This window comes from Salvia splendens, chromosome 7 (assembly GCF_004379255.2).
Source record: "Salvia splendens isolate huo1 chromosome 7, SspV2, whole genome shotgun sequence".
NCBI lineage: Eukaryota > Viridiplantae > Streptophyta > Magnoliopsida > Lamiales > Lamiaceae > Salvia > Salvia splendens.
This window is the reverse complement of record NC_056038.1, coordinates 18,290,969-18,314,624: the sequence shown is the minus strand read 5'-3', so window position 1 is coordinate 18,314,624 and position 23,656 is coordinate 18,290,969. Positions and strand designations below refer to the sequence as shown.

Genomic DNA, 23,656 nt, shown 5'->3' with positions numbered 1-23,656 from the left:
ATATGTTTCCATGAGATTTATCTTTCTTGTGAAGTGCACTGAGAACACAAATAATAGTGCCTAAAAATTGCTTTGAAATCCTTCTTGATCGTATTCCATCAAATACTTCGATTCACAGTATTTTTTAATTGTATCACTCTTAGTTGTTTTTGCCCCTAAATATTTCATGTCGAGTTGGGCATGCAAAGAGAGACCAATTTTCTCCGTTATTACGATTGAATTCTCATTGTCAAGGCCAGGCCCGGTCCTGAGTTTTTATTGGCCCGGGGCGGAACTAAAAGAGGGGCCCCATAATAATACTATAAACTAATAGTAACAATAACAACAGTAGTAATAAAACACTTCAATACATCCAAGACAATATTTATAGCATACAATTTATATTATTACCTTAAAAGTTTCTTCTTGTCAATCGTTTTATTTTTGCTTAGTCTAGCTCTCAATTCATTCCAAGAGTTCATGTTGATAATATGATCAACACTAGCTTCATGCTCTCTCAGCCTCTCACTAGTATGCCTCCAATCTCTAAAACCATCAAGCCCCAAATAGCTCTTGCGGTTGTGAGAACCAAAAAGCTTACAACAAAAGCAAAATACTTTGTCAACTTGTTTTGAATAGACTAACCATTTTCTGTCACGTAGCTCTCCATTTTTCATTTTTCTAGAGTAATGACTGTATGAAAAATGTCTTGAGTTGGCATCCAAAGGAAATATAATATTTTCTTCTCTTATAGGTCCTTTCTCCACTAATATATCCCTTGCTTTATTATCAAGATTGTCCCAGTTTACCGGATCATACATATTTGTAGTAAAAACTGGTTCTTCATCTACACTGGTAGAGGGCACATGATTACTCACATTTTTAATATCATCATCTGTATTGATGCCAACATTGTCATCGGTAGGGTCTTGATCTTCTGGATTAGTGTTAGGTTGTTCTTCCACAGCAACTATCGCCCACTCATCTTGATTTCTCGAAGCGCTAGTATTGTGCTTAAAAAATTTATCAATGGATCCTCTTTGTGATTCTGTCAACTCATCTAAGCGTTTCCTCTTTTTCCTTTTCTCACTGCCTGATGGGTGCCTATGCCTTCTAGATGACATGAGGGCGTTGGAATTTTAGAAAGGTAATCATCACACAAGACATTGAAATAGAGGGCACTAGGGCAGATGCTAACAGTTGAATTTTGATTCAACGAAGGAGGATCAATGAAGGGGCTTACGAGTGCAGGGAGTGAGGGAGATTGGAATCCAATTTGCCTCCAATCCGGGCAACGGGGCAAGTAGATGAATCGCCACTCGCCAGCAGACGATTGTGAGTTGGAGCGATGGCGGATGGCCGGTGGCCGGCGGCGCTACCTGTTACGTCAATTAGATGTACGTGAGGCTTATTAGCTTGTATTTAGGCTTTAGCGCTGCATGCCTTTGCGGCTCTCTGCTGTGGGCTCTTGTTTCTTGCTTGGACCTGGCCCAGTAGCATGTATATACTCATGTATGTATTTGGATTTTGGAGGCCCCAACGTTTTGGGGGCCCGGGGCGGGGGCACTGCTCGACCCCCCCAGGGCCGGGCCTGGTCAAGGCTCATGATCTTCATGGTATTTCAAAGTGTTTGAAACTCAGTGGAGTTACATGCCAGTTGTTTAAAACAAATGCACGAGACAAAATCATTAGAATTGATAAGGCTCAGCAATACATTGGTTGAGGCTATCATGAAAGATTTTCCAAAGTCACCATCATTCTTTACTCTATATTCTATAACACACTTTTGTATGCAAGAGTGTCCTATCTACATCAACCGGTGATCTTGTTCTTGGATCTTCATTGAGATTTTTTGAATTTCTTCTGATCGAGTGGATGAAGTATGTTAACATATGGTTTAGAGCGAACGAAAACTTTCTTATAACTAAGTTCAAATTTCATGAAATATAAATTTATTAATTATATCTTATAATACTAAAGATTTATGGTCTTTTTGGTAGCTATGTTTCACTATGATAATATTATTTATCATGACTTTACTTATTGTTTAGTTTATAAAATAAATAATTAACTACAAGTCCGTGTTAATTTTTTGGTCTAGAAAAGAGCACGAAGTACCCGTGCTTTTTTCTATGTTTTAATAGAATAATGGGTTATTTATCTATAAATACATGAACTTTCAATATTTTCTGATTTTTTTCCTAAACTTTTATTTTTGAATGTAAATACATGAACTTTGGATTTTTCTGATTTTTCTCCAATAAATAGTTAAGGCCAAATCAAAGCTAATGCGGAGTACACTTACCACCTACGTGGAGAAACGTGTCAAATCAATATGACATGTTATTAGCTTGCAAATACACGAACTATCGACATATTCTTATGATTTTCTCAAAGCAATGAATTCATATTTTGAATAAATTACATAAAATTAGATACAATTACAAGGATTAAAAATAAAAAAACATGTAAAACAATTTAAATGTACAATAAAAAACTTAAATAAAACAACTTTAGAAATCAACCAAGCACAATTTAAACATGCAATCCCAAAAACATAAATAAGCAACTTTAGAAATCAACAATCGCATACACATTTCTCGTCCCAAACTATTTACACTATTTCTATTTTAAGTAAGAATTATGGTATTTATTTAATTAATATATTAGAGTTAATTAAGTGTTCTTTTATTAAGTGATATCTCATTACACTTAAAATATGAATTTAAATACACTAAAAAATTAATCTCAAATTTACGACCTAAAATGAATAGTGCGAGTAATATGAGACGGATGGAGTATGTGTACAGTGTAAGCGTCTTCTTGTCTTTTAGTAAGGATCGCCAAACACATTTTATAATACATTTGTTAATACAGTACTACTATAAAGTGGACAAGTGGACTCTAAATTTAAGAAAAGAAATCTATACCCAATATATCTGGCCTCTACTTTCTCTTTTATTTTTCTCAACCTTTTTAATCTAAATATGTTAATGTTTTAGAACAAGAAATGTAATACTAATATTACTAATATTACGGAGATGGTTATTATTATTATTATTATTATTATTATTATTCTAGTAGATTAAGTAAAATTAAAAATGAAACTATTAAAATAAAATAAAAAAAGAAATAAGATTATGAAGAAAATAATTTGGCCATCTAATATTATAATATAGAATTTATATACGATGTATTTTATATTTTAATATAATTAAAATACATGATACATCCTAATATTATTAACTTTATATTTTGAAGTAATTAAAATCTATGAATACAACTTATACGCGAGTATGTTAATACTATTAACTACAGTAATATATTAGTAGTATTAGATTTTTTTAATAAAAAGTTACGTATACAGTATATTAGATTAAAACTAATAGAGAGAAAAAGGAAAAATAAAGTGAAGAAGAGAGAAAGTGTAAGGGTTTATACTACTAGAAGCAGATTTTCCTTTTCTATAAATATGGTCCACTTGTCTAATTTATAGTAATATATTAGGAGATGTAGTATAAACTGTATTAGGTGATCCCTTCTGCTTTTCTACTGAGTTACCTGTATAAAAGTTTTAGTCAAATTTTCAGAAAAGCATGGTCATTTCCGTGTAAAGAAGGTGAGATCGATTAGAAATTTTGTTTTGGTTCTAGCCTCTTATTCTTGAAAAATCTAATGAATAAACATTAGTAAATTGTTTATCTATGTGTTATTTCTTAGTTGGAGATATACACTTTTTTAGGGTTTTTAAATCTTTTAGTAGCGCACACATACCTAAATTAAACACTACCACAAAATAAAGATATGTTAAAAGATATACTGAGCCTATATACTCGTATTTGGTTATCTTAGAAATTAAAAATCGTTTGGTTTAACTGAATAAAATGACAACATATAAGCGCAATGAAACTCACCTTTTGTGAGCATCCCTCACGTTAGATTTATAATTGCATTACTCTTTCCTTTACGTGATAAATGTGATTTTATTTAAATGCCTTATAAATTATTATTAAAATTATTAATTTTATAAATAACGCAAATCAAAGCTTGATTTGATATATTTTTTACCCTTTAATTTCGTATACATTAATAGAGAAATTTCGAACTGAATAATGTTATGGTGTGGTGAACATAGTCAAAACGATGTCCTGAAATATCTTATCAACCTTACAAAAATCTTATCGAAGTTAGTTATGAAAAGATAAAGTATTGCTAAAGTTGGTATGACTGTTAAATATATGGAGAGTTTCTGGCCAATTGTCACTTTCTTTATTTGCAGCAGTAGAAGTTTTATGATACTTACATTTAAATTTATCTGCATTGACTTATAGGTTATGGTTTATTTGTGGGAACGAATTTTGATCAATGCTTCTAGATAAAACGTATAGACGTAGGTTTGCGAATGCAGTTGGTCGCAGTTTCATCCGTTGACAAAATCTCAATTATATTATCCCCAATATACTATTAATATTATTCAAGTGGATGTGTAGCTCATACATTTACTTATGAATTAGAAAATTCTAGTAAGATTATTGAATAGTCACAGCTCAAAACGACTTGGATACTACCAGTTCGATTAGCTAAGCCCCTTGCTCATGCTTGCGTGCTCAATGATATCACTAGAAAATAATAGTAAATAATAATAGCTCATAATTTATGTTTTATTATAATAAGTGATGCTTCATTGTTGATAATTTTACAATAATCATGTATGGTCGATACTAACATTTAGTTAACACAAGAGAACTTTTTTAACAAGATATTTTCCCCATATACATTTATATAGTTCTTTTTTTTTTAAATTTATTTTGTTAGACATGCCACTCATCATATCATACAATATTATAATTATAATAAAGTAAAATCAAACTAGTCCTAATCCTAGTGACAGAAAATTAAATTTGGTGGTGCGAAGGTACGGTACAATTATTTGACTTACTTTTCCATCAAGAAATTTCGTTGATTTCTTCCATACGAATTGTCAATATTAAAACAAACGTACATAATCATTCATAAGCACTCTACAACTAACAAAGAAACCTCTCATTCTTATTCATATATATATAACAGAAACACATGAAAACACCATTCAACTCTCTCATTTCTAAAAACAATCCAATCCCATTAATTCATAACCAATTATGATGAAGAGGAGTAGAGACGGCGACGACTTCTTGGCCATGGACAACTGCTTGATGCTTTTATCCGGCGGAGGAGATTCATGTTCGTCTCGGACGTTCACATGCAAGACGTGTAATAGGAAGTTCCCGTCGTTCCAGGCGCTTGGTGGCCACCGTGCCAGCCACAAGAAGCCACGGATGGAGCCACCAAAGCCGAAGACGCACGAGTGCTCCATATGTGGGCAGGAATTCCCGTTAGGTCAAGCCCTCGGAGGCCATATGAGGAGGCATAGGGTTGATCAGAGCCCATCGCCGCCGCTCTCACTTTTTCCGGTGGTGAAGAAACCGAACAACCGGAGGGTTTTCTCTCTCGATCTCAACTTGACTCCATTAGAGAACCACTATTTTTTTATAGCTTCTTCGCATATATGATTGCATCTTTCATTTTTAATTTGCCCTCTCTTTCATAGAGATAGACACCTTTTTTTTCATTTCTTCTTAGATCGTTCACATAATGTATATGACTTTATTAGATTCATCAAGTATTGTTTTATTATCTACTACTCCATAACTAATCGGTTATAATATACTTATTTATTATTATTGGAATTATTGCCATTATCATTATGGTTCATCTCTCAAATAATAATGCTAATGTCGCATATTCAGAAGGATTTACAGAATGTAGACTATATATAATTTATTTGATTATAGCTATGCAAGTGGTTATTTTTTCAGTTTATATCAATTAACTTCACAATTGACTTATGTATGTATATAGATGTTTTCTCCATACAAGTAATGTTGGCAGTTGGTACTTAGTTTTGACAAAATAAGCATACCCTTCGTGAGTACGACGCAATGCTACATTATAGTCTAATGTGAATAATGCCATATCATATTTTGTGCCCCCATATTTAAATATTTATGTGAAACATGTAAACTAAAGGATGCATGATTAACGATCTTAGTTTGGTAATTTATGACTTAGGCTCTATCTTTAGACTTTAGTGTCATATGCTACTTATTTGTAATTTATGCAATTCTGTGAACAATGCTGTTGCAATTTCATGACACAATGTACTCCTACTAGAACAATTTTTTTAAATGTCTCTGACATATATAAATACTAATATACTATTCAATGCATTTCTAGCCATCTTCATTGATCAATTAAGTAAAGGTCAAATACCAACTTGGGATACTAAACCAAATTTACATATGATGTAATTATTTTAAGAGCATAAAATTAGAGATGTAATTACAGTGTTGAATTTTTTTAGAAAATAACCAGAATGCAGGACGCAAAGAAAAGAGTTATTAGAGCTTTCTCAATTATGTTCTTAGCTAAGAGCACGGTTGTGGCCCGGTCCCACTTTTATTCATATTTTTTATTCCCTGCTCTTAGAAGGCACAATACCCCTATTCGTACTCTTAGCTAATGCATACTTCATGAGTCTCACTATTCTATTATTCAATTTAAATACTTCAATGACTAAAAACACCTCTATAATAATAAAATACATTAATAAATTCAAAATCCAATTACAAATTCCTGAAAAATAAAAAAATGCATAATTAAAACCCTATAAATTTAAAATTGCAGAATTAAAATCCAAAAAATATAAAAAAACTCACTACTCTTTGCCGAATTTCGCCCAAAGTCTTTGGTATTGTTATTCTTTCATTAGCGTTGATTTCTTTTTACGCCTAGTTAGCTAGATCTGATAGTTTTATGTAGATTTCTGTTGTTTAAGTGCTTGAAACTGCCTAGCTTTGTAAGATCTAGTCTTTCATCGAGTTTTACAAGTTTTAATCGGGTTAAGCTTCTCGAAAAATGCATGGAAATCGTTTTTGCTTGTTTCTGTCACCTTGCATGTTAGTCAGCTAGCGTAGATTAGGAATTGCACTCTTGATCGTTTAAATTAGGATTTAATTTCAACTCTGAGTTTGTTGCGAGATATATTTAGATCGTTAATGAAGTTCGTGATTTATTGCCAGTAGCTTACCTGTCAGGATAGTATAGGTTCCGTTTCATTTCGTTTCATTTCGTGTCTAAGTAAAACTCAACCCAAGTGTGGTAGCAAACCAACCTTCCAGAATGTCACCTCAATCATATCTCGCACATATCTATATCTGTAGGATTCGACCCTTTACTCCACTATACTAGCCAGTAGAAGTGGGTTGAGGTCTTGATAATAGGTTTTAGGTGTTCGTGCCAATGACACGACCAGGTTTGGATTTCCTCCTGATCAGTTGATTAAAACGACCCTGCACAAACCTGCTCTTTCAAATGGCGCCGTTGCCGGGGATGGATGACGTGTTTATACATGATTGTTCCATGGCAATTCAGTGTATATATTGTTAATAGCTTTTCTTTTCTTTTGTTTTTCATTTTATGAGAAGGAGCCCAACTTTTGAGCATTGGAGACCGAGGATACTCCTGTGCGGAACTATACTGGACACTACCCGTTCTGGCCTGTCGACCGCATTGGCTGACCTAGGCACGAGCAGTGACTAGGACAAGGCTACACCAGAGGAGCAAGAACCTGAATCCCCGATAAAGTTAGAGAAAAACATAGCTACTATAGTCGAACTTGTAGAGGATGATTATGAAATCGGGTCGCTGAATGCTCTTTCTGACGGCGAGCCTCCGCAAGCCATTGTCATTACAGTAGGGCAAGCTGCGTGTGACGTGAAGCTGCACATTATAGCTGTGTTACCCTCATTTCATGGGAAGAGTTATGAGGGCTTATGCGAGTTTCTACATGAATTCTGCAAGATTTGCAAGGCGCGGAAGCGACGAGCAGGGTTGAGTGAGGATGATTACAGGCTGAAGGCTCTCTCCTTTATCTTAAAAGGGGAGGCAAATACGTGGTTTATGAGACTGCCACCAAATTCCATCAGGACGTGGGTAGATTTCAAACTAGCATTATTGGACCAATTCTTTCCATCCACGAAGACAAGTGCGCTCAAGAAGGAGATTTAGGGTTCAGTGTTTAGGATTTACTGCGTTTGTGCATTTCTTGGTGATGAAGACAGTGTCTTTATTTGATTTTTGGGACCACTCTATGCTTTTAGCCACCTTTTACCTTTTGTCCTTTTACTTTTCCAGCTTTTTCAGCAGATCTGGCAGTTAAAAGCCAGTACCAACCAATATCCTCTGCTACCTTGTCTTGCAATTTATAGTAATCTTTCACTTTTCACATTCACCAGAATCGTCCAATCCGTATATTTACGTACACTGTCACATGCCGACATGATAGTAGCTTACCTGTCAGGATAGTATAGGTTCCCTTTCATTTCGTTTCGTTTCGTGTCTAAGTAAAACTCAACCCAAGCGTGGTAGCAAACCAACCTTCCAGAATGTCACCTCAATCATATCTCGCACATATCTATCTCTGTAGGATTCGACCCTTTACTCCACTATACTAGCCAATAGAAGTGGGTTGAGGTCTTGATAACAGGTTTTATGTGTTCGTGCCAATGACACGACTAGGTTCGGATTTCCTCCTGATCAGTTGATTAAAATGACCCTGCACAAACCTGCTCTTTCAAATGGCGCCGTTGCCGGGGATGGATGGCGTGTTTATACATGATTGTTCCATGGCAATTTGGTGTATATATTGTTAATAGATTTTCTTTTCTTTTGTTTTTCATTTTATGAGAAGGAGCCCAACCTTTGAGCATTGGAGACCGAGGATACTCCCGTGCGGAACTGTACTGGTCACTACCCGTTCTGGCCTGTCGACCGCAATGGCTGACCTAGGCACGAGTAGTGACGAGGACAAGGCTACACCAGAGGAGCAAGAACCTGAATCCCCAATAAAGTTAGAGAAAAACATAGCTACTATAGTCTAACTTGTAGAGGATGATCATGAAATTGGGTCGCTGAATGCTCATTCTGACTGCGAGCCTCCGCAAGCCATTGTCATTACAGTAGGGCAAGCTGCGTGTGACATGAAGCCGCACATTATAGCCGTGTTACCCTCATTTCATGGGAAGATTTATGAGGGCCTATGCGAGTTTCTACTTGAATTCTACAAGATTTGCAAGGCGCGGAAGCGACGAGCAGGGTTGAGTGAGGATGATTACAGGATGAAGGCGCTTCCCTTTATCTTAAAGGGGGAGGCAAATACGTGGTTTATGAGACTGCCACCAAATTCCATCAGGACGTGGGGTAGATTTCAAGCTAGCATTATTGGACCATTTCTATCCATCCACGAAGACAAGTGCGCTCAAAAAGGATATCTTAGGGGTCACGCAAGGTTACGATGAGTACCTAAGTGAATATTGGGCGAGATACATGAGTCTCCTAGATGCGTGTCCCAACCACCGCATGTCAGAGGCAGCAATTTACAACACCTTTTACGAAGGGATGAACAGGGAAACCAAGGACCTGGCAAATTCGTCTAGCGGAGGAGGATTCCCCCACCTACGGGTCAGCGAAGCGAAGAAGGTCATGGGGAAACTCTTCAGTGCAAAAAGGGCTTATGATAACCCACGAGAGTCCCATAAGAGAAGGGGAGTTGCAAGTGCCTCAGCACCCGAAAAGGAGGATATTTTGGAGATGCGGATGGATAAGTTGGAGAAAGCACTATTGACCGCGATAGAGAAGAATGCACCACCTTCCCCAAATGAGAGCAAACAAGTTGCAGAACCAAGGAATCAGAGCCGCAGTTATGAACAGCCGGAAGATTTGGATAGTATGGCACAAGTTAATGCGGCTGGGCATTGGAATCCTGGGAGGCAGAGAGATGCACCGTGGAGGGATCACCTGAACTTTAGATGGGGAGATGGAAACCAAAACCAAAGCCATAACCAGTATAACCCACCTCAAAATACCTACCGTGGCCACCCAAACCTAGAATCTCCTAACTGGCCAGGAAGAAACCAACAAAACCAGAACCAAACCCAAGGCCAACATCAAAACTAGAACCCGCACAATCCAAATCAAGGTTCCACCTATGTACCACCCCACAAGAAGAACTACCAGAACAACCCTAATCAAAATTCCAAACCTTTCCAAGGTCAGCCAAGCTCGAGCCAAGACCAACAACATCAACCCAACCAATACAACCAATACCCAACTCACCAGTGCTTATACCTGAGAAGGAAAACGTGAGTATGATCACGCTGCGGTCTGGTAAATCATATTAGGAGCCCGAAGGGAAGGGGTTGTCAGGAAGGTCTATTGAAACAAGAGGTCTGAGGGAGAATTCAACTCAGGGAAGTGGCCCCGAGCAATCCAACAATGATAGCTCGAAAGGAGTATTGAAGAAACCATTACCTAGTACTGAGGATCTATCTTTTCCTGAGAAGGAATCAGGAGAAACAAAAGCAAGGGAGACCCACTGCCCATGGAGAGTGGTCACGACGGACTTGAAGTGGTTACCGATCTCCCAAGCGGAACAGCAAGAGAGAACTCCGAACAGATCACCAAGGAGTAGAATGAGGTGGTTAAGGGGGAGAAACCATTCCCCTAAAGGTTTGTGAGGAAGAGAAAGAAGGAGGACCCTGTGGACTGACTACCTGTCTATATTTGGGAAGCTCGACGTAACCATACCATTCCTCCAAGCTGTGAAGCTACCCCCACTCGGTAAATTTATAAAGGAGTTCATAGCAGGGAAGGCAAAGAAGGACGGGAAAATTATGGTATAAGGTATAGCGTCAGCCATTGTTCAGGAGAAACTGCCACCGAAGAGAGCTGACCCAGGTATGTTTATTTTACCCATCACTATTGAGAATGTCAAGATTGAGCATGTTATGTGCGATTTAGGAGCATCTATAAATGTCATGCCATTGTCAATCTATAACCGTTTGAAAGGGGTAAAGTTATCAAACACTAGGGTGCTGAATAAACTGGCTGATAGGTCATGTATTAATCCTGAAGGTGTGCTAGAGAATGTGTTAGTTAAAGTGCATGATATCTTGTATCCAGCTGATTTTTATGTGATACGCATGAGTGAGCCTGAGATTAGGGAGTCTAGCGGAATACTTTTGGGGAGACCTTTCTTAAGAACTGCAAAAATAATCGTAGATATGGTTGATGGGACAATTTGCATAGATTTCCATAGCGAAAAATTTACTTTCAATATCGATGAGGCCATGAAGAAACCTATGGATTCTGAAAATCTATGCTATGTGGATGTAATTGAAGAGGCTATCAAGGATTTTTTCCTAAAACCGGTATTTGCTGGGGCCGCAGGGGCTCAGATACCGGCTAGTATGAAAATTGGCACATATCAAGAAATTCCAGAAGAGAATGACTAAGGGAAAAACCCTCTACCCTCAGATGTGCTACTACCATAGTTCAAATTGAAGAAGCTTCCGTCAAATCGGAAGTATGCCTACCTCGGAAGAGAAGATTCACTTCCAGTGATCATCAACAGTAAGCTGACGGAAGAACATGAAGCTAAGCTACTGGCTGTGTTAAGTAAGAACAATAAGGCAATAGGATGGAGCCTGATGGATCTAGTGGGGATAAGTCCAGATGTTTGAATGCATTATATCAGATTGGAAGAAGGACCCAAGACGCATCGGGACCCACAAAGGAAGTTGAATCCGAACATGCGTGAGGAGGTTTTAAAGGAGATCCTGAAATTATTATCATTGGAAATCATTTACTCGGTTCCAGACAGCGAATGGGTCAGCCCAATTCACATGGTCCCCAAGAAGTCAGGGATCCAAGTGGCGAAAAATGATAAAAATGAACTGGTACTGGTCATTGGATGGCGGATGTGCATCGACTACCGCAAATTGAATGCTGCCACTAGGAAAGATCACTTTTCCCTCCTCTTCATAAACCAGATTTTAGAGCGGCTGGCTGGGAAACAATATATCTGCTTCCTAGATGGATACAATGGGTTCCAGATCTACGTGGACCTTGAGGACTAGGATAAAACCACCTTCACCTACCCATTTGGAACGTACGCTTACAGAAGAATGCCGTTCGAGTTATGCAATACACCCGGGACTTTTCAACGATGCATTATGAGCATTTTCTCAGATTTACTTGAGAATTGTATCGAAATCTTTATGGAGGACCTTACGGCCTATGGGGATGCATTCGATTCATGTCTACACCACCTGGATGTGGTACTAGAGAGATGTTAGGAAAAGAACCTGGTTTTGAATTTTGAAAAATGTCATTTCATGGTCACTAAAGGCATCGTGCTAGGCCAAGTAGTGTCAGAAAGAGGAATTCAGGTCGACTAAGCAAAAGTGGAGGTGATATCCAAATTGCCTTTTCCTACCAACTGATGTACTTTTTATTAGCACTATAAATACCTGCAAGTATACAGAGTAGGAATATTATAGCTAAAGGTCAGTATCAGATATCGATCAAGGGGAAAACAATCACAGACTGACTACCTTCTATTAAGCTTCATTCACTATTTGGAAAATCGAAAGTTTTGGAGATTTTGAAAACTAAAAACAATTTGAAAGGAAATAAAAAACTAATTGCAAGTAATTAAAGAGGTAAAATATGAGAGATAAGAGAATTCTAGGGATGTGCGTTCACAGTTATGGTTATACAAATTCCAACTACAATACCCTAGCACAGTTTATAGTTCTATAGAACGAGTCACATAGGTTTTGCCCATGCGGCACAAGCGTAGATTACTAACACTAGGGTTGTCAATCCTAGATCTGTAACTCCTAAAAAGCTACTAATACCCTTTTAAAGTAATCACTCTCAATTAACAGTACCGTTTTAAGGGAAGCTAATTGTAGTGTCTACTAAGTAGATCTAACTCGCCAACCTCCTCTCACGATTATGTAGCAAGTTATATTAAATAATCACCGAATGTGTCAGTTAAACGTGAAGTATTATAGAACAACTTAGGGAAGAAATTAAGTAAAAACAAAACGGATTTTAAATAGAAAACGAAATTGTATAACCAAAGTCGTTACTAACACATCCCTAGAATCCTATGAATTTAGTTACATATAATTGAATAAGCTAAAAAAATAGAGTGAAGGGAAAACAAAGTGAACATAAGAACTAAAATAATAAAACCCAAAGGTTGATTCTTGTAGAATCCTATGTATTTAGTTACACATAATTGAATAAGGTAAAAACGTAAAATGAAGGGAAAACAAAGTGAACCTAAGAACCAAAATAATAAAACCCAAAGATTGAATTCTTATAGCTTTGATCTTCACTTGATTCCTTCTTCAACTTCTTGCACAATGAATACTCTCTCAATTTTATGCTCTAGAATTATAAGGCAAAAAGAAGATCCTAATGAAGAGGTTTGAGGGGATATTTATAGGAGAAAAATTGAGCAGCATGAAATAAGGAAAAAGGTGGCTAAGTTTGGTAAATCTTGGGAAGAAAGTAGGTCAAATTCGTGCGCCACGTTTTTTTAGCGGGCCCCTGCACCTTGGCCAGCGGTCGCTGCACAATGACCAGAAAGTAGGAATGACATTTTAGAGAGTATGGTACCCTAGTGATCAGAACCCTACGCCTCTCTATATAAAGGAAGCCCTACACAAGAAGAAAAGTGAGTCCCAGCCAGTGGCGCTGTTTAAAGTAGGATGCATGTTAGGGAATTATAAATAGTTTTGAAAGAGAGAGAAGCGCCTTGATCAAGTCGCAACGACAATTGCAAACTGATCCATCCGATTGATTATCTTTCCATATAACTTGATCTGTCTCTTCCCCCCTCTTTCCAAATGGCGCCGTTGCCGGGGAAGCATGCTGTTATTACAAAGATGTGTTTAATGCATAGGTGTAAATAGTTTTATTTCTTGTTATTAATTTGTTTTTCCTTCTTTTCATGAGAAGGCACTGTTAGGGTTTTGTATACTAGAAATCACCTTTCGAGTGATTGGATACTGTAAAACTCTAATGGTTATTTTTCAATAAATGCAACAGATTATTTTTGTCATAATATTGTTATGTTTTACATTTAATGGTTGTTTATTACATATTTAAATGTATGAGCAAACGTAACAAAGTCTAAGTCTTTGTTTTAGTAGACCGATTGTGGGCGTCGTCCAATTTAAGGTAACACGGTCAGTTCTAAACAAAGAAAAATAAGAATTTCACAACCTAGATAGGCCTAGACTACCTATCGCGAAAGGTTGCAATGTCAGTCCGATTATTTCTAAACCTTATTGAAATAAGATGACGTTGGTGTGATATAGCACTGAATGGATCTAACAGCAAGACGAGTCTTTATGCTATCTACTGAAAGACGAGGTCTTGAGAATTAATTTCTTAATCAATGTACGTTAGCATTGAGCATACGATATTGAGTATCCACTACTTTGACTTACCAAAGGTGCGGGTTTTTCGTAACCCAATGATCCAGGTATATTGGGTAGTGGTGATCATTATCTAGAGGTGCTAGGATTGCTATTATGTTGAAACGTGCGCGAGGAGAGTCTCGTTTGATAACATCCACAAGAGGAGCTCGAAACGAGGTTTTATTATTCGGAACCTAGCTAGTTGGAGTTTGATTATTCTATGAATAATAAATAAGAGTTTCTTGCTAAGTCCACTCTTGGAATTCGAAATATGTTAATTAATTAAGTCTATAGCAGACATTAATTAATTAATGGATGTTTCCATCTTAAGCGCGGGAAATAAATCAAATACAATTAAAGGAAACCCGGAATACTTGTAATTTCGGATTTGGAAGGCAGTGCAATATTACTTCTGTAGTGGCTGCTCGTAATATTCCAATATAAGCTTATATTAAATTGTGGGTTCAATTTGATTAGTAAAAAGCTAATTGGGTGAGGCCTGTTCCAAATTCTTCCTTAGATCCCTGACTGGGCCCAATATATGACTTATATAAATAGGAGAATAAAGGAGACAGAAAACACAACAATTATTTTACAAAATTTTCGTCCCCCCCCTCTTGAGAGAGTTTTCGAAAATTGTGCTCCCTCCGTGAGCTGAGTTCTGTCTTCCATTATTCGAGTCCTAGTACGTTGGTGAGATTTGCCCACACAAATATCAGCGTATAGTCCGGGACACCAGTCAGAAGATCCGAGGTCTTGTATTGAAGATCTTCACGTGGAGACGGAGCAAGCCATCATTGATTCTTGATTGAATCAACGAGGTAAATTGGCTAATTCCGTAGTAAGCATGTTTTAGGAATTTTATGTGCTAAAGCATGTTTTAATTCAAGTTGTGAGCATGATACATGTGATAATTACGCGAATAGATTTTGTCTAAACAATCTGCTAAATAGATCAAATTCATGTGATCCGTTATGAACGCACGCTTCCGCTGCCAGCCCCTTCAGCTGGTATCAGAGCCAGTCTTTGGCTCTGATTATTTGGATTTAAATTTCGCGAAATTGATGTATGCATGTGTTATTTGATTGCGAAGCATGTTCTTGGTATTTTGTTTAATTAATTATGCATGATGAACTCAAGAACTATCGAATCAAAGAACTTGAATTGCTCGAACGCACCACGTGCGATCGAGATAGGGATGTCGAGACAGTGGGAGCCGGGAGCCGTGATCACGGGACGACGCGTGAACGAGTGGGGACTCATGCGCGCCGCCGGCCGAGACCACACGCACCAGACGGAACCCGGGTCAAGGTCGACACGGCGGTGATTGGCGCGGAGTGGTGGCTCGTCCGAGAGCCACCGAGACACCGCGAGACACCGGGCTGAACCCTAGGCGGAAGGTCCGAGCTGGCCGAGAGCGGGCGCGCCACCGTGCGCGCCGCTGGCCAAGAGCTCGCGACACCCGACTGGTCGGAGGGTTGAGCCGGGCGCCGAGACGCTGGCCGAGAGGAGCGCGCCACCGTGCGAGCGCCTGGCCGAGAAGCGTCGGCACCCGATGAGCCCAGACGCCGAGACAGGCGTCGAGCAGCTGGCCGAGAGGCACGTGCCGCCGTGTGCGCGCCTGGCCGAGAAGCTGCGACAGCCGACGAGCCAGGCGGCCGAGACGCTGGCGCGCCACCTGCGCGCTGGTGGCCGAGACGCTTCGTGCGTCGTTGTCCGACGAAGAACTTGTCTGATTTTCATCGTTCATCGTTCGTGCGAACCTCGTACGATGAGATAACGATGAAAGATTATTTTAATGATTATTTAATTATTTCATTAAAAGATATCATTAAAATATTATTATTTAATGGAAATAAAATCTTTTTGGAAAATTTACCTAGATTTTAGGAATAATTTTATTATTATCTATATCTATGGAAATAAATAATATTATTTTATTCCTAGATGATATAGATGAGAATAATTTAATAGTTTCCTAATATTTATCTAGATTTAAGGAATATTTTTATTATTTTCTATATCTATGGAAATAAATAATAATATTTTGATTCCTAGATGATATGGATAAGAATAATTTAATAGTTTCCTAATATTTATATATCTAAGATCCTAAAAAGGATAGATATGTATGAATACATTAAATAATGAAATATCTCTTCCTAATCTTGAACATGGAATTAATTTGAATTTAATTTTTCATGTCTTATTAAGAATTAAATAATTTGTTTATTTTAGACATACCTTATAGTAGACATGAATAAGAATTATATTCTAGAACAATAATTTCCTAATGGAAGATACCAATTAATAAAAGATTTAATTATCCAGTAGATTAAATACCAACAGAATTTAATTAAGCCTTAAACTGCCTCAAGGCTAAGGATAATTAAAGTAAAACAATAACCCAAAATATCTAAGCTATAATTACGAACTCAACGTTTGTATATGGTCTCCATCAATTGGTCTGCAATTTATGAAGCCTTTTTCTAATATTATCGCCACCTGCTCTGTGGGGACAATAATCCTAAGAAAATAGCAAGTTCATGAGGGCGGACTTCTCAAATATAAATAGTATGAACTAGAATGTAGTTTCCAATATTATCGCCACCTGCTCTGTGGGGACAATAATCCTAAGAAACTGCGAGATTCAGAAGTTCACACAGGATTTATGAGATAGCTTGATCTTGTTAGCAGCACACAAGCATTGTTATGGGAGTGTGTTGTAGAAATGAGACTCTGTAATGCTAAATTCGGTGGTCTTGCTTAGGCAACATTAGGCACTCTGTGGTCTCTGGACTATTCGTCGGTGTTGTGACCAGTAAAATTGTAAGATTTTAATGCGTATTGACTTCCTCTGGAGGGTACAAAATTTTAATTTTACAGTTGTAAGATTTTGAAAAGTTTTATAGTTAATCTAATCAAACTTCTTACATAAGTTTATGACAATAGTAAAATACTCTGTTTTGCAGTGCAAATCAAATCGTCATTATGTCGTTTAATCCTCTTTCCGCAATTCTCAAAGAAAATAAACTTGAGGGCCAAAATTACATAGAATGGAAACAAAATTTGGACATCGTTCTCGTTCTCACAGCAGATGAGTACATCTTTGTGCTCACCACCCCGCGACCTCCAGTGCCGGCGGCTACCACTGCGGCAGGAGTCAGAGATGCACACAGACGGTGGCATAAGGCGAATGAGATGGCTAAGTGCTACATGTTGGCTTCTATGTCTTCAGTACTCAAGCATCAGTATTCAGCCATGGAAACAACCGCCGAGATTATGCAGAATCTCAAAAATCTTTTTGGTACTCAGAATCGAACGGTGAAGTCTCAAGCCTTTCGGAGTATCATGTCGAAGACAATGAAGGAAGGCTCGTCTGTGAGGGACCACGTCCTCGAGATGATGGGCCACCTCAACCAAATTGAGGTCTTGGGAGGGACAATCGATCCCGAGTCCCAGGTAACGAAAATCCTTCAAAGTCTTCCTCCTAGCTTCCAACAGTGAAAGCTCAACTTCGAGATGAACAAAAGGAATTACACCTTGGCAGAGCTGTTGACTGAACTCCAGTCGGCAGAGGACCTTATGGTCCAGGCTAAGGCGGCCATGATGATTTCGGCGCCTCGTTCCTCTGGCTTAAAGCCTAGCAAAGGAAAAAGGCAGGCACCGAACTCAGGACCGGCCAGGATAGCTAAGGGAAAGAAGAAGAAGAGGGCTAACAAGAAGCCCACGGGGAAGTGTTTCAAGTGTGGAGAAAAGGGGCATTGGAAGCCAGACTATCCTAAACGGGGCAAGGCTACAGGTATGCACCAGGCTCTAGTTGTCGAGTCTTGTTTGACTTCGACATCAATTTGCACTTAGGTTATTGACACAGGAGCCACTGATCATATTTGTTTTGATCCTGACTTATTGCAGGTGACAAGACGGCTACATGATCGTGAGATCGAAGTCCAGCTGGGCGACGCTACCAAAGTGACGGCCGTTGCAGTGGGAGACATTTATTTGCGTTTTAGTAGTGATAGATTTTTGATTTTGAAGAATGTTTTGTTGATACCTTCTTTTAGAAGAAATTTAATTTCAGTTTCTAAATTGGTTTATGATGGATATTCGATTTCTTTTAATGACAACTGCGTTATTAAGAAAGATGGTTCTTATATCTGTCGTGGTATCATGGAAAACAATCTGTACACAATCACTTCTACACGGTTTAATAATCGCAAATCAGAACTCAATACAACATCGAAAATTTCAAAAAAACGAAAAGAACCTTCAAATTCAATGAACGAAACGTACTTGTGGCACCTTAGACTTGGTCATGCCAATGAAAGGAGGATCCATTCTCTTGTTCAACAAGATCTTATCAAAGGTCTAGAGGAGGAACCTTTTCATAAGTGTGAGTCATGCTTAGAAGGCAAGATGACCAAGAGGCTTTTTAAGGCTAAGGGCAATAGGTCCAAGGAAGTACTTGAGCTCGTTCATTCCGATGTATGTGGACCAATGTCAACTGAGGCAAGAGGTGGTTTTCGATACTTCATCACATTTATTGATGACTTCTCGAAAATTGGATATGTCTACTTGATGCGTCACAAGTCAGAGTCTTTTGACAAGTTTAAAGACTTTAAGACTCTTGTGGAGAAGTATCATGGGAAGAATATCAAATGCCTACAATCTGATCGTGGAGGCGAATACCTCAGTGCCAAATTTTTGGACTACTTATCGGAAGTGGGAATTCAATCCCAACTGACTGCGCCGGGCACGCCCCAGCAGAACGGCGTGGCTGAAAGAAGGAACAGGACCTTATTAAACATGGTTCGATCGATGATGAGTTATGCACGTCTGCCTATTTCGTTTTGGGGACATGCCTTGTTTTCCACAAGTCACATTTTAGACAATTTACCATCAAAATCCGTACCTAAAACTCCATATGAGTTGTGGACTGGGCGTAAGCCCAATCTAGCACATCTCAAGGTTTGGGGTTGCCCGGCTCATGTATTGGAAAAGGATCCAACTAAGCTAGGATCTATGACGGAGGTATGTTTGTTTATAGGATACCCCAAAGGAACGAAAGGTTATGAATTCTTTAGTCTCCGAGATAAGAAAGTCATTGTGAGCACTCACGCGACATTCTTAGAGGAAGACTATGTAATGAATCATAAACCCAGTAGTGAAGTGGCTCTTGATGAGCTAACTTCAGTCACAAGTTCCATTAACCAAGAACAAGTACCAAGTGTACAAACAATTCCCGAAACTTCAACTTCTACTCAAAATATTGTAGTGCCGCGCCGCAGTGGGAGGCTCTCACATGAGCCCGACAGATACATTGGTTTGGGAGAATCTATGGATCACTCCTCGGACAGCAATGTATTAGATCCCTGGAACTTTGCGGAGGCGCAGTCAGATATCGATCATTGCGAATGGGTAAAAGCAATGGATTCGGAACTACAATCTATGATAGACAAAGACGTCTACGATTTGTCCGTCCTACCCGAAGGTTGTACTGCCATTGGGAGCAAGTGGATATATAAACGTAAACGTGGACCAGATGGACGAGTTAAAGTCTTCAAAGCAAGACTAGTGGCCAAGGGGTATACCCAAAAGGAAGGCATCGATTATGATGAGACCTTCTCCCCAGTGGCTATCCGGATACTGTTGTCTATTGCAGCTTATATGGATTGGGATGTATGGCAGATGGACGTTAAGACTGCATTTCTAAACGGCAGTCTTGAGGAGACCATCTACATGGAACAACCCGAAGGATATGCCATAAAGGGCAAAGAACACATGGTTTGGAAGCTTAAGAAGGCCATTTATGGCCTCAAGCAAGCATCCAGATCGTGGAACCAATGTTTCGATCAAACTGTTTGCAAGTTTGGATTCGAAAAGTGCCCAAGTGAAAGCTGCGTGTATAAGAAAGTTGATAAGGGGAATGTGGTGTTCTTAGTTTTATATGTAGATGACATTCTTCTAATTGGAAATAATAAAAAGATGTTGTCATCAGTTCGAACATGGTTATCAAACCAGTTCGAGATGAAGGATATGGGAGACGCGGGACACATCCTCGGGATCAAGGTTCTTCGGAATCGAGATAAGAAGATGTTGTGCTTATCTCAAGAATCTTACATCGAAACAGTACTTAGTCGTTTTAGCATGCAGGATGCCAAGAAAGGTTTCTTACCTTTTAGATATGGCATCCATTTATCTCATGAGATGTGCCCTAAAACGCCGTCTGAGATACAAGCAATGAGAAGGATTCCATATGCTTCGGCAGTTGGAAGTCTCATGTATGCTATGCTTTGTACTAGACCAGATATTTGCTTTGCTGTTGGCATGGTGGCAAGATATCAGTCGAATCCGGGCCAAAGACATTGGACTGCCGTAAAGAACATACTCAAGTACCTTAAACGGACTAAGGACTATGCTCTAGTTTACAATGCAGACAAGCTCTGTCGTTTGGGATATACTGACTCAGACTTTCAAGCTGATCAGGACTCGAGAAAATCTACTTCAGGATATGTGTTCACCTTAGGAGGTGGAGCCGTAATTTGGAAGAGTGTGAAGCAGAAATGCATCGCGGACTCAACCATGGAAGCCGAGTATGTGGCCGCTTCGGAGGCTGCAAAAGAGGCTGTATGGCTCAAGAACTTCCTTATGGATTTAGGTGTGGTTTCGAATCTGCCCAAGAGCATCACCATTTATTGTGACAATTCTGGTGCTGTGGCAAACTCGAAAGAACCAAGAGCTCACAAAGCGAGCAAACACATAGAGCGGAAGTATCATATCATTAGAGATATAGTGCAGAGAGGAGACATAAAAGTGGTCAAGATTGCGTCAGAGAACAACCTGGCAGATCCTTTTACAAAGGCTTTGGCGGTAAAACCGTTCGATTGCCACGTTGAAGGGATGGGAGTTCGACTCATTCAAGACCTCAACTCGCTTTCAGTATAAGTGGGAGAAATTTAGACGTGTGCACTACTATTTTGTATACTCGAAAGCTGTTTTGAGTATAAGTGGGAGATTGTTAGGGTTTTGTACACTAGAAATCACCATTCGAGTGATTGGATACTGTAAAACTCTAATGGTTATTTTCCAATAAATGCAACAGATTATTTTTGTCATAATGTTGTTATGTTTTACATTTAATGGTTGTTTATTGCATATTTAAATATATGAGCAAACGTAACAAAGTCTAAGTCTTTGTTTTAGTTGACCGGTTGTGGGCGTCGTCTAATTTAAGGTAACACGGTCAGTTCTAAACAAAGAAAAATAAGAATTTCACAACCTAGATAGGCCTAGACTACCTATCGCGAAAGGTTGCAATGTCAGTCCGATTATTTCTAAACCTTATTGAAATAAGATGACGTTGGTGTGGTATAGCACTGAATGGATCTAACAGCAAGACGAGTCTTTATGCTATCTACTGAAAGCCGAGGTCTTGAGAATTAATTTCTTAATCAATGTACGTTAGCATTGAGCATACGATATTGAGTATCCACTACTTTGACTTACCAAAGGTGCGGGTTTTTCGTAACCCAACGATCCAGGTATATTGGGTAGTGGTGATCACTATCTAGAGGTGCTAGGATTGCTATTATGTTGAAACGTGCGCGAGGAGAGTCTCGTTTGATAACATCCACAAGAGGAGCTCGAAACGAAGTTTTATTATTCGGAACCTAGCTAGTTGGAGTTTGATTATTCTATGAATAATAAATAAGAGTTTCTTGCTAAGTCCACTCTTGGAATTCGAAATATGTTAATTAATTAAGTCTATAGCAGACATTAATTAATTAATGGATGTTTCCATCTTAAGCGCGGGAAATAAATCAAATACAATTAAAGGAAACCCGGAATACTTGTAATTTCAGATTTGGAAGGCAGTGCAATATTACTTCTGTAGTGGCTGCTCGTAATATTCCAATATAAGCTTATATTAAATTGTGGGTTCAATTTGATTAGTAAAAAGCTAATTGGGTGAGGCCTGTTCCAGATTCTTCCTTAGATCCCTGACTGGGCCCAATATGAGACTTATATAAATAGGAGAATAAAGGAGACAGAAAACACAACAATTATTTTACAAAATTTTCATCCCCCCCCTCTTGAGAGAGTTTTCGAAAATTGTGCTCCCTCCGTGAGCTGAGTTCTGTCTTCCATTATTCGAGTCCTAGTACGTTGGTGAGATTTGACCACACAAATATCAGCGTATAGTCCGGGACACCAGTCCGAAGATCCGAGGTCTTGTATTGAAGATCTTCACGTGGAGACAGAGCAAGCCATCATCGATTCTTGATTGAATCAACGAGGTAAATTGGCTAATTCCGTAGTAAGCATGTTTTAGGAATTTTATGTGCTAAAGCATGTTTTAATTCAAGTTATGAGCATGATACATGTGATAATTACGCGAATAGATTTTTTCTAAATAATCTGCTAAATAGATCAAATTCATGTGATCCGTTATGAACGCACGCTTCCGCTGCCAGCCCCTTCAGGTACCACCGCGGAGGACACTGGAATCATCCTCTCATTTACAGAAATACAAATGCTCAGTGGCGAGTCCAGGAGGCCGGTGTAGTAACCACTCGCTACAGAGCTGTGTTAGCAGCATCCGCATCATCATCTACTGCTGAGCAACTGACCAGTGAGGAGGAAGGAGAGTTGTCCACGCCACCTAAACCACTACTCGAAGAAGTAGAAATAAAGATGGCCGTCGTAGACAACGATTGGGGAATTGGCTCCCTACACGCTCATGACGAGAAGGAGCCCACTCATGCCATCGCAGTTACCCTAGGAATACGGGCAATCGGAATGAAATCGGGGGTGCATGCGGTGTTGTCAAATTTCTACGGACTCTCGAAAGAATGCCCTTATGCCATTTTAGAGGAATTTTGCAGATATTGTGACATTCAACCAGTACCAGCTGGATCCACATCAGAAGATTACAGGCTCAAGGCGATACCCTTCGTTTTGAAGGGTGATGCAGGAATCTGATTGTCAAGGCTGCCAGAAAGCTCGATTAGAACCTGGACCGAGTTCCGCATGATCTTCCTGGACCGCTTCTTCCCAACATCAAAGACAAGTCCCATGAAGAGAGAAATTACAGAGGTGAGGTAGGAGTACGATGAGCCTCTCGGGCAATATTGGGACAGATTCTAGGGACTGCTGCAAGCGTGTCCTAATCACAAAATGGGAGAGCGGGAGGTCTATTCAACCTTTTATGGTGAGATTGATCGAAGAGCATTCTGGAGAGATTGATCGAAGCAAAAAGATTATATGAGACCTCTCGAGGCCAGTACAGAAGAGGAGAG

At 38.9% G+C, this 23,656-nt stretch overlaps 2 protein-coding genes across 2 annotated transcripts; one reads left to right on the top strand and one right to left on the bottom strand.

Annotated features, from left to right (window-relative positions):
• Window positions 1-386: 386 nt before the first annotated feature.
• LOC121810523 (zinc finger MYM-type protein 5-like) lies at window positions 387-1,103 on the bottom strand. Its single transcript, XM_042211283.1, has one exon. It carries the CDS (start codon window positions 1,101-1,103, stop codon window positions 387-389), a length of 717 nt encoding a protein of 238 aa, XP_042067217.1.
• A 10,566-nt stretch (window positions 1,104-11,669) lies between these two features.
• Window positions 11,670-11,996, top strand: LOC121810522. The gene has a single exon (XM_042211282.1). It carries the CDS (start codon window positions 11,670-11,672, stop codon window positions 11,994-11,996), a length of 327 nt encoding a protein of 108 aa, XP_042067216.1.
• The last annotated feature ends 11,660 nt before the right edge of the window (window positions 11,997-23,656 follow it).

What these genes read in the sequence shown, in the direction of transcription:
- LOC121810522 (XM_042211282.1), top strand. Translation starts at nt 11,670, where the DNA reads ATGCGTGAGGAGGTTTTAAAGGAGATCCTGAAATTATTATCATTGGAA.
- LOC121810523 (XM_042211283.1), bottom strand. Translation starts at nt 1,103, where the DNA reads ATGTCATCTAGAAGGCATAGGCACCCATCAGGCAGTGAGAAAAGGAAA.